The sequence below is a fragment of the Erithacus rubecula genome (assembly GCF_903797595.1).
Source record: "Erithacus rubecula genome assembly, chromosome: 28".
Lineage (NCBI taxonomy): Eukaryota > Metazoa > Chordata > Aves > Passeriformes > Muscicapidae > Erithacus > Erithacus rubecula.
The window spans coordinates 1942035-1959194 of record NC_136680.1 but is presented as its reverse complement, the minus strand read 5'-3'; the positions used below and the strand labels follow the sequence as shown (position 1 = coordinate 1959194).

At 43.7% G+C, this 17160-nt stretch overlaps 1 protein-coding gene across 4 annotated transcripts in view; it reads left to right on the top strand.

Annotated features, from left to right (window-relative positions):
• Positions 1–17160, top strand: part of DAZAP1 (DAZ associated protein 1) — a 24837-nt gene extending 7677 nt beyond the window's left edge. Inside the window, exons 5-12 of one of the 4 annotated variants that reach the window (XM_079328467.1) lie at positions 262–369; positions 2560–2608; positions 6816–6898; positions 10163–10316; positions 11871–11900; positions 12323–12463; positions 13223–13405; positions 16586–17160. In XM_079328467.1, coding sequence (XP_079184593.1) covers positions 262–369; positions 2560–2608; positions 6816–6898; positions 10163–10316; positions 11871–11900; positions 12323–12463; positions 13223–13405; positions 16586–16758 — 921 coding nt within the window. In that variant the 3' untranslated portion in view covers positions 16759–17160. Of the gene's footprint in view, positions 1–256; positions 370–2559; positions 2609–6815; positions 6899–10162; positions 10317–11870; positions 11901–12322; positions 12464–13222; positions 13406–16585 lie in introns of those variants that run through there. The other 3 variants (XM_079328469.1, XM_079328470.1, XM_079328468.1) reach the window with 3 other exon arrangements.

The window sequence follows — 17160 nt, the reverse complement described above, 5'->3', positions numbered from 1 at the left end:
CACTCCACACCCTGCAGCTTCACCAGATTCCAGTGTAAAATGAATCAGTGGCCTCAGAACACAGGCCCTGGGTTCCTGGTGCTCTAAAGACCAGGAGACACTGAACCTCTGAGCTCAGAACCTGCTTCCCTTTCATGCCTGGGAGACCTCAGGGCTGCAGCTCTCCCCTCAGAGCCCATTGTTCATGGTTCAGTATAAAATGACAGGAGCAGCCACCCTTATTGTCCTTCTGACTGAATTTTCTCCTCCTTGATTTAGCAGAAAGGATCCAGGAGCGATAACAATAAATCCAATAAAATTTTTGTTGGTGGGATTCCTCATAACTGTGGCGAGACAGAGCTCAGGGAATACTTCAAGAAGTTCGGAGTGGTGAGTCCTGGGGGGGAAGGTGCCTCCTCTCCCATTTCCTCAAGCTGTCAAATTTGGGGGTAATTTGGACAAATTGCTGGAGGGGCACCTGAAGCATTTTGTGAGAAACTGTAGTGAGCATTCATCATCTGGAAATGTCCCTTGGCAGAACCTGCTGCTCGTGTGGAATTTACTTTGCTGCTTCTGTCTCATGTTTAAATCTACCTGATGCATTATTCTGTCCCTTCTTCCAAAAACTCCTGAGGTGGCTTAAGAATGATTATTTTTATTATTTCCACCCCTACCCCCCTTTCTCTTGATTACTTACAGCTGGGCAATTAAAAATGTCTGCTGTTTATTTTTTGGGAACAGTGAGTCTCTCAATGGGCTGAATTTTAAGATCCAGTGTGTACAGATAGGTTAAATTTGGGTCTCCTGCCATTATTTTGGAAGCAATAGCTGCTTTCAAACCATCTGGAATCTCAGTTCTGGTGTCCCTAGAACCTCCATTCTGTTACAAACTGCTCCTCATGCACCTTCAATTCAGTTTGTAACCTTGGACTGAAGTGACTGTATCTTCTGTATTATTTTTTTTTTTATTTAGTTGTAATTCCCATTTATACCAGCTCTCATTGCCCATTTAATATGATAAACTACTGAATTAAATAATTCAGCTGTGAATAATTTTGAGGAAGTTAAAGATTGCCCGAGTTAAATTCAGGACTGTGCTGGTAAAAATGAATTTAATTGGCATTAAGTGTAGTTTTGGATACTTTTTTCAATAACCTTTTCCCAGCATTTCTTAGTGACAGCAAAGGATTTAATGAGAAACAAACTAAGTTTATCAAGAGTTAAATCAATGTTTAAAATTCCATTAAGATAATTTATTTCAAATCACAAAAAAGCAACAGCTAACAACTGTTTCTTTAGCTTGAAAGGCTGCAATAGACTAATAATAAAAACAGGGAGGACGTTCCACAGCTGTGGGATGTAGTTTCTAAAGGCTCTTCCTCACAGACTTGGCTTTCCAGCTGTGCCCTGGATGCTGGGGAGATACAGGGTATGTCCTGCAGGTGTAGAAGGCAACAGCCACAACTGTAAGTGCCCTTAAAAGTAAGTAGTAGCACTTTACTCATAGTATAGAAATCAGAAAACCTTCCTGGAGTTGGTACAAGTCCCTTTGGAGCAGTGGAGTCTCACAAATTGTTTTGTGGCCACGAGAGTGAAGAGTCCAAGGCAGGCACTGATTTTTTTTTTTAGCCTGGTAATTGCTGGGTCATTAAGACCAGGGTGAAGAGGATCCAGATGGAGCAGGGTGGGACAAATCTGGCACTGATTGTCCCATGGCAAAATCCCCAGCTGGGAGCATCCAGTAGGATGTGCTCAAGTGAGTGCAGCAACTCAAACCCAAATGTTTTCTAGCTGTAAGTAAAGATAAAATTGTGTCAGATTTTAAACTCGTTTTTACTCATGAATAAAAATATCCTAAGATTGTCTCAAAGATGCAGTTCTACAAAATCACACCCATTTTGTGACCATTTTTATGCATCTGAGAGATTTCAGAGTAGTTCCCTTCAGCTGTTTTAATGTTGACATAAACATTCCACCTCAGGTTTTGTTGAAATTGTAGCTCACTGTGGTGCCCATTTGAGAAGAATAATCCTGAAGCCCTTGAACAGCTTGCAATTTCCAGTTTTTTTTCTTTTTTTAGGTTAAAATCACACTGATACTGCTCATCCAGAACTTAGATGAGTTTTGTAAAGCTGTTTAAAGCATTGCTTTAACTGGTGCTCTGGGCCTCTCTGGTGCTCCAGTAATTCAATCAGAGAAGCAAAGGTGCCTGCAGCTCAAGCTGCTTTTCATGGCAAAAGTGAAAATAGTTAAAAATGAGGAAAATCATGTTTTTAAAAGCTACACTGATGACTTGTTGGAAAACAAACCCTTGGGGTGTGTAATAAGCCATAGAATGGGTACAAATCGTGCAAAACCTCAATGTTAAATTAAAATGTTAAGTGTGATGAGACAACAGGGATGAAGTCAGGCTTTCCAAACTCCCAGGAAGAGCAGCACTCCCTGCTTTTGTGCTGGTGCTGGGATGGTGGCTGCACTTTGGGTTGTGCTTTGTGGGTAGAGAGCAGGAAGCAGCTGCTGGTGGCTGCTGCAGCCCTTCCCTGCCAGCACAGGGAGTAGAATTTCCCTTCTCTCTTCCAGGTCACTGAAGTTGTAATGATCTATGACGCAGAGAAACAGAGGCCCCGAGGTAAAGGCTGATCTAGTTTGTCCTTGAAATTTCTTCATACTCTCCTATAGTCAGATGGCAAACTATTTCACACCATCAGAAAAGGTAGATTTATTTTTTTTTTTTTTCCCCCCTATGTTGCCTCAGGAAAAAGAATAATTCACTAGGCAAACATCACTTCAAGTCTAGACTCTTCATCTCCAGCTTCACTTGAGTCTGTGCATTTCAACTCAGATGTTTCATGCTCATTGATGGGTTGGGTTTTATGGTTTTTTTTTTTTAATAGTTGAATGAAATTTGATTCTCAAGCCATTCCTGTGGCTTAAGGTATTTTTGAGGGGGGAAAAAAATAAGCAGATTTTCCTCCTGTTCCACATGAAAGGTATGTTGGGCTTGCAAGTGCATGGGGCTGCTCCAGCCAGAGCACAAGACAGGACAGAATCCATCCATCACCTGCTTTTTGTTTTGGTTAAATGGCTTCACCTCAAATTAAAGAAAAAAAATTCTTCTTAAACAAAACAAAATAATTCTGGAAAAAAAAAAAAGTATATTTTTAATTGGGACATACAATCCCAGATTGCTTTTGAAGAGGGGAGGGGAAAAAAAACCCCAAAAACCTGAAAGATTCACTAGATATTGAATCAAACTGGGAACCTTTGGTCAAAATATGAAGCAAGTTTCATGTCACCCATGTCCCTTTGCATCCACCATCTGTTTGCCAAGGAAGAGGCAATATTTTGGCACATGAAGCTTAGCTGTGCTCCCACCCTGTAGCATGTTGGACATGCTAGAGAATAGTTTGCCATCTGAACTTTTCATTTCTCTTCTGCCTCATTATTAAGAAATATATCCTTCACTTCATATTTATTAAGCTGTTAAGTCTTAGTTTTATTTTTAATTTAGACATACATCCTTAGTGACATATTTAAGTGTTTCATAGTAAAGTATGGTAATGTTAAGTAAGTTCTTTTTTTTGTTTCTTTTCTCTCTGTGAATTGTTTGACTGTGATTAACGATATCTCTTTAGATTTCTTCTCTCTAGGTGATAATTTATCACAGAGGTACAGGCCAGTTCCACAGTCAGAGGAGGGACGGGCTTTGTCTTTTATTGGAGTGTAAACGAAGTTTCAATATATTTGTTTTTTTGTTTTCTTGCTTTAGCTATCCTAATCTTCTTCCAGCAGATCCCTTTGATTTAAGCAGCACATAAATTCATCTGTTTCAATGCTCTAGAGCAGCTGGTTTTGGATAGAGGAGACAAAGGCACTGGCATCCAAATGTATTTGGGGCTAAAGTTCTGAAATATTGCAGTAATTATTGTATCATCTCTATCTTTGCAATATTTAATCCCAGCCTTGCAGCCTCTGTGCAAAAGGTACTTAAACATCATGCTTGGTCTGGATTAATCCTGCCTCAATTAATGGCTTCTCTGCTTCAAGCTCTACTAAAAACAAAAAACAGGCAAAGGAGGGCTTGGGGTACAAGGCACAAGTGCCAGGTGGGGGAAGGGTCTTGTCTCCACCCACAGAAAACTTCCTCCCTTAATTCAGCAGACTTCTTAAGCACTTCTTGAATCCTGTCTCTCTGCCTTTTGTTTCTGTGCTGTTCCAGGCTTTTTTTAGTCTGCTGACTAACAGTCATCTCCCAGAATGGCCTTGGCAGTCCCTGGGGGGTGCTAGGAAAAATGCCTCGAGTTTGTGTTGGGTACTCAGCAGTGCACCCCAGAACACATTTTCTCTTGCCTTCCCTCTGTGCCCTGTGTTCTCTTGCTGCTCTCTCCCCTTATTCTTTTAATGACTGTTGATAAAATTCCAGAGGCCAATTCAGTGCCAGCTCTCTTCACACCCTTCTGAATTTTGCCTTTTCCCATTCCCTTTTCCACTCTTCATTGGTTTGCTGGTAGGAGGAGGGAGAATTATCCTTGTTCCTATCCCTGTAGCATCCATTGTCCTCCAGCTCCTCAGGAGGCACCAAATTCTCAGGTGATGTCCTTGAGGAGCTGGCTGGGGTCAGGTATCCATGTGGTCTTTGCTTCCTGCCAGCTCTGCCTCATCCAGACTTTGCCCAGCCCCAAGCACAGCAGCCATGTCACCTCTCTGGAGGAGCAGAGTGCCTGTGGTGCAGCCTCAGCTTCTCCAGGTTCCTGTTCTTGGCCAAGCCAGCAGCTGGGAAGGGATTTCCATGTTCTTGCTGTGTCTGTTCTCCTCCCCCCTTGGCTGCAGACCAGCCCTGTCACTCTGGTCTGGTGCTGTTGGATTCCTGCTGGATGCAGTTCATTTCTCCAGCCTTAACACATCCTGTCCTTCAGAAACTGAAGCTGCAGCTGGTGACTTTCATCCCTTCTGCTCCAAACTTCACCTTGGACCTTTTGCTGTGTTACTCTGATTTCTTCACTCTTCCTTATCTTGTCTGACCCTTTTAAATCCCCTTTTTAAAATTTATTTATTACTTTTCTCAGTGACCTCTTGCTCTCCCTGTTCCACCCCTCCAACCCCATCCCACAATCTCTTCCCCTCCTTTAGCTTTGGAATCCAATTTAACACCAACCTTCACATCCAGATGGAATCCATTGTTTTTCTTCCCCCTCTCTTTTTAGACAAAGGCTGGAATACTAAACATTATTTAAATACAACCACTTTTCCTTTGGCTCCAACACTCAGATTTCTGGTTAACTCAGACAAATATATTGTGATGAAATGCTGCTCTCAGCTTTTGAGGCTGCTTTCATCACAGCTCCACAAAACTTCGTTTATACTGCCAGTCTCTTGTGTGTGGGAAATGCCAAGTTTTTTCCTTTTTATTTTCAGTTTATTTTAGTGATGTCTTTTGCTCTTGTTGCTGACAGCAGAATTTGACCTGCTGGAATCTATTTTGGCCTGTATCTTTGTGTATTTTTATATATATATATATATATAAACTTTCTCTACACTAGGCCTCTTTGGGCTTACCCAACACAGTTGGATAAGCGTGGAGAGACATTCCTGTGCTAGATCCTGTATTCTGTAACGCTTTAGAGCAAGATTTGGCTGCTGTCAGCACTAGCTGCAAAGCAAAATGCAAACCAAGGGGGAAATCTTGGGTTTCAGAAAAGCAGAACTGCATCCATGTTCCATAAACGCTTCCCACGCCGCACCTCGGGTTTCTTTTCTAAGTTTTTATTGCTCTCCCCCCTTTCCCCTCCTCTGTAGCTAATCTAAAGAATGGCACAATTCCTGTACTGCATGTGTCCCTCCCTGCCCTGGGTTGTCCCCACCAGCAGCCAGTGGGTGATGGCATGAAGCAGCTGCCATGTCCTGGGGATTAACCACTATTTTGCCACTCTCTCGGCTGTGTCAGCAGCTACAACCTCCATGCAGTGGTTCTCAGAGTGACTCCTAAAAAGGGGAGCTTTGCCTCCTTTCCCAGAGTTTTCTCCAAGCATCAAAAGCTGCTGGATCCAGCTGAGCTGCCAGCAGCCAGGCCTGTGGGCAGGTGCAAGGGAATGAGCCACCTCTTGGGGGGGCAGAACTGGGAAGTTGTGTGGATTTTTCAAAAGGAAACCAACAGGAAATCCAAGAAGTGAAACAGGTTGAGGATGTGGCAGCAGCAGCTCCAAGGGGTTGCTGTGTTGGGAAGGGGTAACACCTGTTCTGGGCTTTTTCTCCAAACTTGAGAACCTCTGATGTAGGTTGTTAGTTTCTGAAGCTTCTCATTCATCCATGGAGTGGTAAAATTTCTCATGCTTTAATGGCTACATTTCAAAACTAACTTTATTTCCCACGGGAAAATATTCCCTAACTGGAAGCTGGGCTAAGGGATTTGGGAGGAAGTTGCTTTGCAGCTTTTGGGAACAGGGATATATGACAGGTTTTCCTTGGGGGAGCTAGACTGAATCAAAGGGAGGAGCAGCAAAGTTGCTTGACTTCAATCTGCTGTCCCACAAATATTTTGATTTTAGCAGGTTTTTTTTCCATTTCCTGGTAGGTAGATGAGGAATAAAATCAAATTAAAAGGCGTTTAACGAGCTCAGTTCAAAGCTGCATGCGTGAGACGAGGCACTAAAGCCTCTTCACAGGAAGTATCCATTGCAATTTCCTCAGAGGTTTTTTTTTTTTTTTTTGCCAATTGAACACAAGTGTTGTTATCTGAAACCCTTGCTTGAACCCTTGGTCTGCCCCTAATACTGTTCATCATCCTGTTTTGTGTCACAACACCCTGCTACCTTGATTCACTCTTCGTCGTTGGCTAGGTTTTGGATTTATTACTTTCGAGGACGAACAATCAGTGGACCAGGCTGTCAACATGCATTTTCACGACATCATGGGCAAAAAAGTGTGTAGTTGTAGTTTTATTTTACCTTAAGAAAGAACCAAGTCTTGGGCAATGAGAGATTTCACTGGGGAAATCCAACTGAATTGTTGATGGGACAACGCAGCAATTCCAAATTCAAGGCTTTATCCATGGAGGTGGGGAAAGTCTGAGTTTGCTGAGTTAGGGTGGGGGCAGCCTGGGGGAAGGGAGGGCTTGGAAAGCCTGAGGATTCAGGCTGTGGGCTCTGCTTGGGGTGAGGCCTTGTGTGTACAGACCTGGGGGCTGCTCTGGCTGGCCATGAGCAGATGGGATTGTCATCACTGGTGCTCACTGCCTCTGCTTTGAGCACTTCTGCTAGAGAGAAATAGAAATCAGTGATTTCCAGCTGTTGGAAAAGCAGAATCCCAGTGAAATCCGAGTTGTTCAAGGCTTGGTTTAAGATACCACTCCTTCAGATGTGTACTCAATACTCAAATCTCAAGGTGGTGTCAGACAATCTGCTTTATATAATCTTAAACTATCAAAGAAAAAGGGAGGAAAAAAAAAAAAAGGAAAACATCCTGAAGGATTGGTTTTTTAAAAAATTGGGTCACTTACTGTGAAACTTTGATACCAACCCACGTACTCTATATAGTATTTAACCACAATGCAGTTAAGTGACCTCTGGTTGTTTCATCTTCATACTGTGTTGTCAGCAAATGGGGCTTGGATAGGGAGGAATTTTTTAGCCTCTTTTGATGTTACTCAGCAAGGAACATGCTTTTACCTGTGGAGAAAAAAAAAAAATAACCCAAACAAACCTAAAAAGAAAATAAATTATAGCAGGACATCCAAGTTTTATATATGGAGGAAAGGGTAATATAAAGAAAAATGAAGCACAGGAAATTGTGGTAAATTTAAGTCCCTGCACAGCTTTAAGGTGTATCCAGATTTTAAGCTAAATGTTGAAACTGCTGAACTTGGAATGAGGGAGTTCAGGGAGACACAGGAGATTCTCACATTCCTTCAATTATTGCATTGTGTGAGTTTTTAATTGTCTTTAAAGTCTTTTATGTGCTGATATTTCATAAGCCTTTCCTTAGCTAGCAGGGGACACACTCTGCATACCAGTGGAGTTCTGGTTCATTTTGCAGTCTAATGATGCCTTTAATTCCTGTGAACTTGTTTTGGGGTGGAGGGCTGGGTGCTTTTCTGATAATGGGAACAAAGGGATTTGCTTGTGGGATCCAGAACATCAGTTCTTGGTTCCTGGTGTGAGCAGAAAATCACACAGGGGTGTGTAAGGATCACCTGTGTCCCCCAGTATTCTCTGGAATTGCCTTCAGCAAAGCCCTAAAGTGGGAGCTGATCCCACAAAGCAGCAGATCCAGATGGGAACAAAGGAAAAACATCCACAAGGTGCTGGGAGAGGATGGAGAGCCCAGTGTGAGCCTCCAGATGTCACCTCAGTGCTGCTGCCTTTGGGACACAGCCCTGGGACTCAGAGTTCCCAGTGTTCCCCAAACAAACCCAATTCCAAACTGAAATAATTGATTTTTGCCTTTCCCCCCACCTCTCAGTGGCAAAAACAAAAGCAGGATTCAGGGATTTTTAGCTCAGAGTAATAGAGCTGCCTCAGTTATTGGGGTAACCTGGGCTCTGGGCAGGTGTGGAATTTGAACCTCCCTATTGCACAGGGAATTTTCAGTCCTCACTTTGGCAGTTCCCTGCTTCCCAGTGTGCACTGAAAAATTAATGGGATTCTTCCACAAGGATTAATGAGCTCCAGATCCCCTGCTCTCTCCTTCACTGCCTAATCATGCCTGCTTTAAAAATGGTATCTCTGTCTTTTTTTTTTTTTTTGTAATTAAAAAGGTATTGCTGAAATGAATCCATATGTTGTTGAAAGGAGGGGGAAAAAATTAAAATTGCAAGAAGGCCTCTGCTTTTGTAAGCAATAAGTGAATTCCCTCAAGGCAAATGTGTTAAGACTCATTAATTTGAGTCCTTTGAAAAATTCCCTTGGTTCCTCTCTGGAAGGGCCTTGAGCTGACAGAGATTTGGTTACTGTCATGTCTCATGTCCTTGGGGCATTGGCAGGGGGGTGTGGGGGGCTTTGTCCTTGCCTTGTGCCTGTTTCCTGTTTGTTCTCCAACATGAATGGCTTTTAAGACATGGCAGGAAGAATTCTGAATACTTTATTTTCCATACTACTCAGGCCCATTGATGATTGAGATTTATTTTCTTTGTACTCTGGCACCCATTAAAATTAATCATGAAATGAAAAAAAAAAAAAAAAGCCTCCAATTCAGTGAGTGCTGAGAGGGTTTCAGAACTGGATTTTTTCTTTTTTTTTTTTTTTTTTTTTGAGAGGTTTATGTTGAATGTGCAGCTTATTTTAAGTAGGTCAAATGCACTTATTCCATGGCTGGGAACACTAGGACATTTTATCTTGGAATGAAATAAGTTAAGCACTGTGGTTACTAATTTTTAGAACAGGAGGGGTTTTGTCACTGACTTAACACAGTATGAAGATTTGCTTCTTATTGACTCAACTGTCCATTTTTATTACTTGCATGTTTGTTTACTTTTTTGTTAGATGTAATGTAAGATTCTCTTATCACATCCATTCCCTCTGACATTGTTTGAGTTAACTGAGATTCTTTAAGCGTTAGCCTGGGGAAGGTAAGTCTTTATCTTCCATTAGACATTTAAATAAAATCTTAAGTTTAAAAAAATAAAAAAGACTACAATACAAAAAAAAAAAACAAACAACAAACCAAAAAATGTGTGTTTCTCAGGTATGAGCAGAGCTGAAATTGCAGTTAGTTGGGGTGGGTTAAACTGTCACTTCCAAATGGACCCCAAACATGTTTGGTTAAAGCATTAGTACCCTTTTTCAGAGCAGCCTCTTCACTCAAAATTCTGGTTTTTTTTGAACTGAAAGCATCACCTTCTTATCTCCTACCTTGAACTTGAAATCAGCCTGTCAGGAATGTCCAAGATTGTGCTGTTTGAAGTGCAGAGCTGCTGTAAGAGGGTACTGCTGTTTTAAGATTCCAGCCAACCAGACCCAAGCGATTTGTAGGGAATGCCTGGACAGTAGGACTTGTAATTCCTTACCAATCACCTACACTGTACCTGAGAAACATTGTAAATGACTGGCCTTTAAGTTTTAATTATTAAGTACTTAGACATAAGTCATAAGATGCTAAGTGTAGCCTTAAGTGTAACTTTGGGTGTGTGTGAGGGGCCGGGGGGCGCGGGGCCCCCCCAGCCCCCTGAGCTCTGCCTCTCTTTGTTTAGGTGGAGGTGAAACGTGCTGAGCCTCGGGACAGCAAGAGCCAAACTCCAGGGCCACCAGGGGCCAGCCAGTGGGGAAGCAGGATCATGCCAAGTGCTGCCAATGGCTGGGCAGGGCAGCCCCCTCCGACCTGGCAGCAGGGATATGGACCCCAAGGTACTGGCCCAGCTGAGGGCAGGGCTCCATTCCCACCCCACAAATCCTGCCTGAGGTTTTTTTATTGCTTTAACCAAAAATCTGTTTTGTTGGCAGAAGGCAGTGCCAGGTGTGTTTCAGGAACAAATGGGCATCGTGATTTATATTAACAATATAACTGCAAGGATAGCTAAACAAATAAAAAAGAGTTTTCCTGGGGTTATGTTGAGCAGACAGATGGTATTTAAACTTAATACATTAACTGAAGTTACTTCAACACTTCCTTTAAGTTGGCTGATTGGCAAATCTGTACTGCTAAATGCATAAGCAGAACATATAATTAAACTTCATATTTTTCTTTACCTGTTATCTAACAAAAAATTCTACAATACTGCTGTTCCCTTTGGAGCTGTCCCTCCCCACATGGAATCCCTGTGGATTTGGGGAGCTCAGAGAAGGTTTTGGGAAGGCTCCAGGTGGGATTCCAGCTGTGGAGTGAGTTGTGCACAACACCCCCAGTGACAAATTTGAAAATGACTTTTAAAATTGGAATTTGAAAATTTGAAATACAGCTTTTCAAGGATGAATTTCAGAGGAGGTTATCAGGAAAATCAGAAAGGGATGAGTGGAAAATGGATGGCCTTGCTTTTGAATTTTATTGCTTAATGTAGCTTGGGAAAGCAGCAGGCAGCTCTGGTGCAGGGAGCACTCAGAGCACACCAGGAGCCCTGCAGGGCTCTGGAGCAGCCTGGGTTTGATGGCTGCAAACCCCCCCACGAGATTCCAGAGGCAGGATAAACATGCTGAGTTCATCCAAAGACAATTTGGATAACTTGTGGAGAAATGCAGAGGGATAATTGAGTTGCTGTGACTTGCTTGCTCTGAGAGATGAGAAATGTTCACCTGGGGGGGCTGCAGGGGTGTGGCTGCTCCATCCCTGCTCAGATGGATGGAGTGCAGCACAGGGATTGCTCATTTCCCCACTGGGCTGATTAACTTGAAAGCTGCAGCTCAGGGTTGACATTGTGCACAGATGTGCTAATCTGCAAACTGAGAAATTCCCATTATTTTTCATGCAGTGATTAGTAGGGAAATGATATCTGATCTCCTGGAAAGATTAATGTCAGACAGGAGCACATTTATCCTTCAATCTCAGCACTGCACAAGGGATGGGAGAGGCTTTTTTTATGCTTCAAAAACTGCAAGAATAACTGGGATAAACCTGGTAGTAAATTAAGAATCCCTTGGATGTGTAGTCTGCTGGGGTTCTCTGGGGTTTTGTTCTCTGTAATTTCTTGCATTTGGTATGTGGCAGCTCTCAACTGCTCCATCTGATTTGGGTTTGGGAACTGCTGTCTTTTCTGAGTGTCATTTGCTGAATGATTCAGAGTCTTTCCAGAATTGCACATTCAGAAATAGTCCCACAATGTTGTTTGGGCCATAAAAATAGCTCTGTAAGGGACACTGGGAGGATACCCAGTCTATCCCAGAGCCAAATCCTTCTTCTTGCATCATCCCTGCTCCAGAGTGTGCAGCTTCACTGATGTCTGAAACTCTTTTTGTCTTCTGTTGTAGGGATGTGGGTGCCAGCTGGACAGGCAATTGGTAAGTGCATTATATGGGACCAACTCTGAAAGGAAAAAAAATCCTCCTGAGCATGGGTGCAGCTTCTTTGAGCATTCACTGTGATTTGTGGATTTCTGTAGGATTTAACCTACATTTAAAAGCTTGATTGAATTTGTCCTGGAAGAATGAAGGGGAAGACAGTGGATTCTTAGCAGCTCAGTAATGGGAGCTGACACACATCCTGCTGTTCCAGCCACATTAATTTATTACCAGGGGATTACATGCTAAACTCCAATTATTTACAGTGGGGATACTTAGAGGACAAATATTTCCCAAAGTGAGGATTCATAGAAGGCTGAACCTGCATTTGAAATTTACCCCACCTAGAGGAAGCTGAGTCCAGCAGCAGCTCCTTGATATAATCCTCTGTTTCAGTTTTTGGGTTTCTCTTCCTTTTGCAGGTGGATATGGACCCCCTCCTCCAGGCAGAGGAGCTCCTCCCCCACCACCACCATTTACCTCATACATTGTCTCCACACCTCCTGGGGGATTCCCACCTCCACAAGGATTTCCCCAGGGCTATGGCACCCCTCCACCATTTAGTAAGTGACCCCCAGCAGCTGGAGCACACCCAGCTCCCAATTCAGCTTTTCCTCATCATTTGCTGGACTTGGATTCCCCCCTGTGTTTTCCCCACCCTTAATTATTTTTCCCAGATTATATATTCAGTGCTGTACTTGGATTATTTTATTCTTGGATGTAGTAATTGTTTGTGTTCTCTAGTTCAAATCTGTGTTGTTAAATAAATTTAGATACATTGTGCACCTTTGTTAGGACATCAGAGAGAAAACTTAGAGCTCAGTGCTGGGCCAAACACAGGCAGGGTTTTTTGGAGGAGCTTAAGGAATTAAGGTCATGACTGGGGCTGGAAATACAAACAGGATTTTAGCACCTACCTCTCAGGCCACCTTTTCAAAAGTCTGTCACAAATTTGGTTTAAAGAAGAAGGTGGAAAATATCACCCAGTTATCTTGAGATACTTTTTCCTCCCCAAATCTTGGATAATGTGGTTTCTGTTCATCTCCCATGTCTGTGAGCACAGAGTTTGGTCCCCAGTTGTGCTTTATCCCTTTCTCTGTGCTGGCTGCTGCAGCCTCTGCCTTTGGGGGGGACATTTCTCCCACCTGTGCTGAGATCCTTGAGCCAAGGGGGGGTGACCAATGTGTTGGGGTCAATCTGTGTGCAGCCACTGCTCACAAACACCTGGGGTTTCATAGCCTTAGAAATGCTGGTTTGGGATGGTTTAAAATCATCTCTAAATCCAAGCAGGACCTTGATGTTCATCTGTTCTGTCCTTGCAGGTTTTAGTTATGGTGCTCCACCTCCTCCACCTGACCAGTTTGCCCCTCCTGGAGTCCCCCCTCCACCTGCCACTCCAGGGGCAGCACCACTTGCTTTTCCTCCACCACCACCACCATCTCAGGCAACTCAGGACATGAGCAAACCCCCAACTGCTCAGCCAGAATTCCCTTACAGTCAGTTTGGTGAGTAACTGCTGGAATTCATCCCCTTTCCCTCCAGTCCTGGCTCCAGAGTGTTGGACACAGTTTGCTGCAGGCACTTCCCCAGGGTGGGAATGCTCCCAGTAGCTCAAGCCATCCTTAAATCATGCAATATTCTAGCCAGAGGGAGTTTTCTTACCTCTAAAAGTGTTCCTTTTGTGTTGTAAAATAACCTTCAGGGATTCATGCACTGCTAGGATGGAATTCCTGGTTTCCACTCTCCCCAAACCTGTAGCTAAAACTTTCCTCTCTGAGAGCTTCACAGAGCTTGTAGTGAAGTTTTTTTGTCTCCAGACCTTGGAGAACAGACTTGAAGAGTAAGAGCAGCATGTTTGGAGAGACAGGCAGTGCATGTGTAAGGATCCAAACTGGTGCCTTTTCTTCCCTTTCCCCATCCCTTCCCCATCTCTCTGGAGATGCAGTTCTGTGCAAAGCTTTGTTGTGCTCTGTAGGTAACTTTGAGGTAGAAGGCACTGAGCTAACAAGTTTTAAACCAGGCAGCCAGTGCTACAAAAAAACAAAATTCTTTTTAAAATTGCTAGACAAGTGCTTGTGCTCCAGAGTAAAATTTCTGCTGTTGCTCCCTGAGGGAGCTCAGAGGGAATTCTCATTCTCATCTTGCTCTTCTCAGCCTTGTTTTTCAGCAGTGCTCTCCAAATATCTCTACAGAGATCTCTCCAAAGAGCTCTGTAGTAATGTTGTTTTTAAGGGATTGTAATTGGTCAGTTTTCACTTTTGAAGGGAATTTTTCATGCAGCAGCCCTGTGGATTCAGGCTGTTCCCTGCTGGAACACGTTCTTCATTTCCCAGGTTCCTGCAGAAACTGCCATGAGATGAAAACTTCACTAAATTTATTTAAATAGATAATATTCAATATTCCAACAATGTAAAGCAGCCTCTGAAGGAAGATGAGCCTTTGAGATGTTTGTGGAGCAGCATATTCTCATGTTGATGAGTTTGAAATGGTTTTTCATTTGTTTCTTACATGCACACTTGATTTCTGGGATAGTTTTGCCCTTGTGACTGGAGGAAGTTTTTCTTGTTCTGCCAGCACTTGGCTCTTTCAGATTCTATTTGTGCTTTATTTAGAAGGGTCCAACCCACTCCAAAAAAAAGTACAGCCAGTTACAGTCAGTGAGGAGCCTGAGTTTGTGAGGAAGGCAGAGCTTTTAGGAAGGATTTGAGGAGAGGGATTTGGTGGAGAAGGACTCTTCATCTGGAGCTGTAGTGACAGGAGAAGGGCAATGGCTTCAATCTGGAAAATAATAGGTTTAGACTGGATGTTAGGAAAAATTTCCTCACTGTGAGGCTATTGAGACCTTTGCACAGATTTCCCAGACAAGCTGTGTTTCCTCCATCCCTGGAAGTGTCCCTGATTTGCATATATTTGCATAAATGTGTGAAGCTTGTGGGCTTTAAGAGTTCCTTAATGAGTGTAAGGCACTGTAAGGTTTATCCTGGGCAATGTCCTAAATCCTTCAGAGAGTGCACCCAGGATGAGTGTCAGCCCTAACACTCACCCTGCAAAATCAGATTAATGAATTACATTAATTTAAAATAATTAAAAATTCATTATCTCCGTGCAGGGCGCTCTTGAGGCTGGTCCTTGCAGTCCCCTCAGTTCTCACTGGGATGGATTTATCTGCTCCATTCCCTTCAGGCCACACCCCAAAGCTTTGTCTGCACTCCCAAGGTCAGGCTGAGCAGGCAGGTCCTGAGAAAATTCCCAGGTGTTTCCTTGGGGATGGTGAGAGGCAGGGACAGGGCTCAGATGTTGGGTTTGTGTCAGGGCAGCTCTTTGAGCTGGGTGAGCCCCACAGGGAGCTGTGCTGCCACTGCTCACCCCAGAGCCTGGCCAGGCTCAGCTTTGGAGCCAAACACTCAGAGCTGGCACAGCCCAGGGGAGCAGAGGGGCTGGAGCAGAGCCAGGCAAGGCTGGGAGGCTGTTCAGGTGTGTGCTGTGCATTTCCTTCATCACAAACCTGTGTGCAGGGAGAGCAACTCCAGCCTTGTGTTTTTCCACTCCCAGCCTCAAACAATCCCCTTGGAGTTTTGGGATCCTGCTTATCTGTGTCTGAACAAATGCCAGGAGGAGCATTTGGAGCTCCCAGAGCTTGAGCTCTCTGTGTTTTAGTGCTCATTAGTGCCAGCAAGTCCTGAGGGACAGGCAGAGCTTGAAATTGAACTGCTGAAGACGTGCTAAGAGACTTTGTTTGGGATTAAGAGAGTTAAACCTGCTCTAAGCCTGCACAGAGAGAGGCAGCACTGCAGAAATGCTCTTGGTAATTAGGAGCCTTAATAGCATCTTTCAGAGCAGGGGCTGGCACTGATGCCAGGATTAAGAGTCATATTTAATTATGAGAATTTGAATTAAATTTCTCCATTTCTCAGTCGTCTTAATTTACATCTAGTTGTAAATTTTGTTTTGGTAACAGGAATTCCAGGCAGTCTTTATTCTTGGAAAGAAACCCCTGTTTTTCTCCCTGTCCTTAAATTCTGCTCACTCAGAGTGGTCTTGTGGTGCAGGTCCCAATATTTATGTGTGTTTTAAAGGGAATTTTAGGATTGTTGGTTCAGTGCAAGAAGGTTTTAAAAGGGAATTTTGTTGTTTCAGTGCAGAAAGGTTTTAAAAGGGAATTTTAGGATTGTTGCTTCAGTGCTGGAAGGTTTTAAAAGGGAATTTTGTTGGTTCAGTGCAGGAAAGTTTTTAAGTGTGCAAAACCAAAATCTGATAACTGCACCCTCAATCTGGAAGATTTCAGGTAAAAAATCCTGGCTCCATCTCTTACCCCTGCTAGATCTGACAACTTTTATCCAAGCAAAAACCCACCCCAGAACCAGACTGCTCCCAGAACCAGACTGCTCCCAGAACCAGACTGCTCCCAGAACCAGACTGCTCCCAGAATCTGGTCCCAGAACCAGACTGCTCCCAGAATCAGACTGCTCCCCAAAATCAAAGTGCTCCAAGCACCCCAAAGCTGTGAGCAGATGGTTGAGCTGCCAGCCTGGCTGGGATTACCCAAACCCATCTCCCCTCCCTGCCCAGCTGTTCCTTTTCCCTCTGTGAGGAAGGAGAATCCCTGCAGGCTGTGGGAGGGGCGCTGTCAGGTGAGTGATTCACACCCACTGGAAGCTCACGCTGTGCCTTTCCCTCCTCCCCAGGCTATGGACAAGACTTAAGCGGGTTTGGCCAAGGTTTCTCTGACCCCAGCCAGCAGCCCCCTCCCTACGGAGGCCCCTCGGTGCCGCCCTCCAGCGGCCCCCCCGCCGGGGGCAGCGGCTTCGGCCGGGGACAGAACCACAACGTGCAAGGATTCCACCCCTACCGGCGCTAGCCTGGCTGCCCAGCAGGGAGTGCTGGCCACAGGGATCTCTGAACCCCAGACTTCTGAACTTGTGACAATCACATTACTTGATGGAAGAAAAAAAAACAACCTAACAACAATTTTTTTTCGGGGGGAGGGGTTGGGGGCAAAGATGGCTTCTGAAGGCAGAGCTGTGGGTGTTTGGACTGCAGTTTTTAAAGATTTTTTTTTTTCCTTTCTCTAACCCATCAGCACAAATAAAGAAAATGTCACTGGTTCAAATTACAGGGTTTTAAAAATGTCTTCAGCTTTAATTCAAAACTTCAGGTTTCTTTTTTTTGAAATTATTTTTCCTGAGCCTTTGTTTTACCGTATATTGTAAACTTTTATGTTTAAAAGAAAAAAAAATATATACATTTACAGATTGTGAAA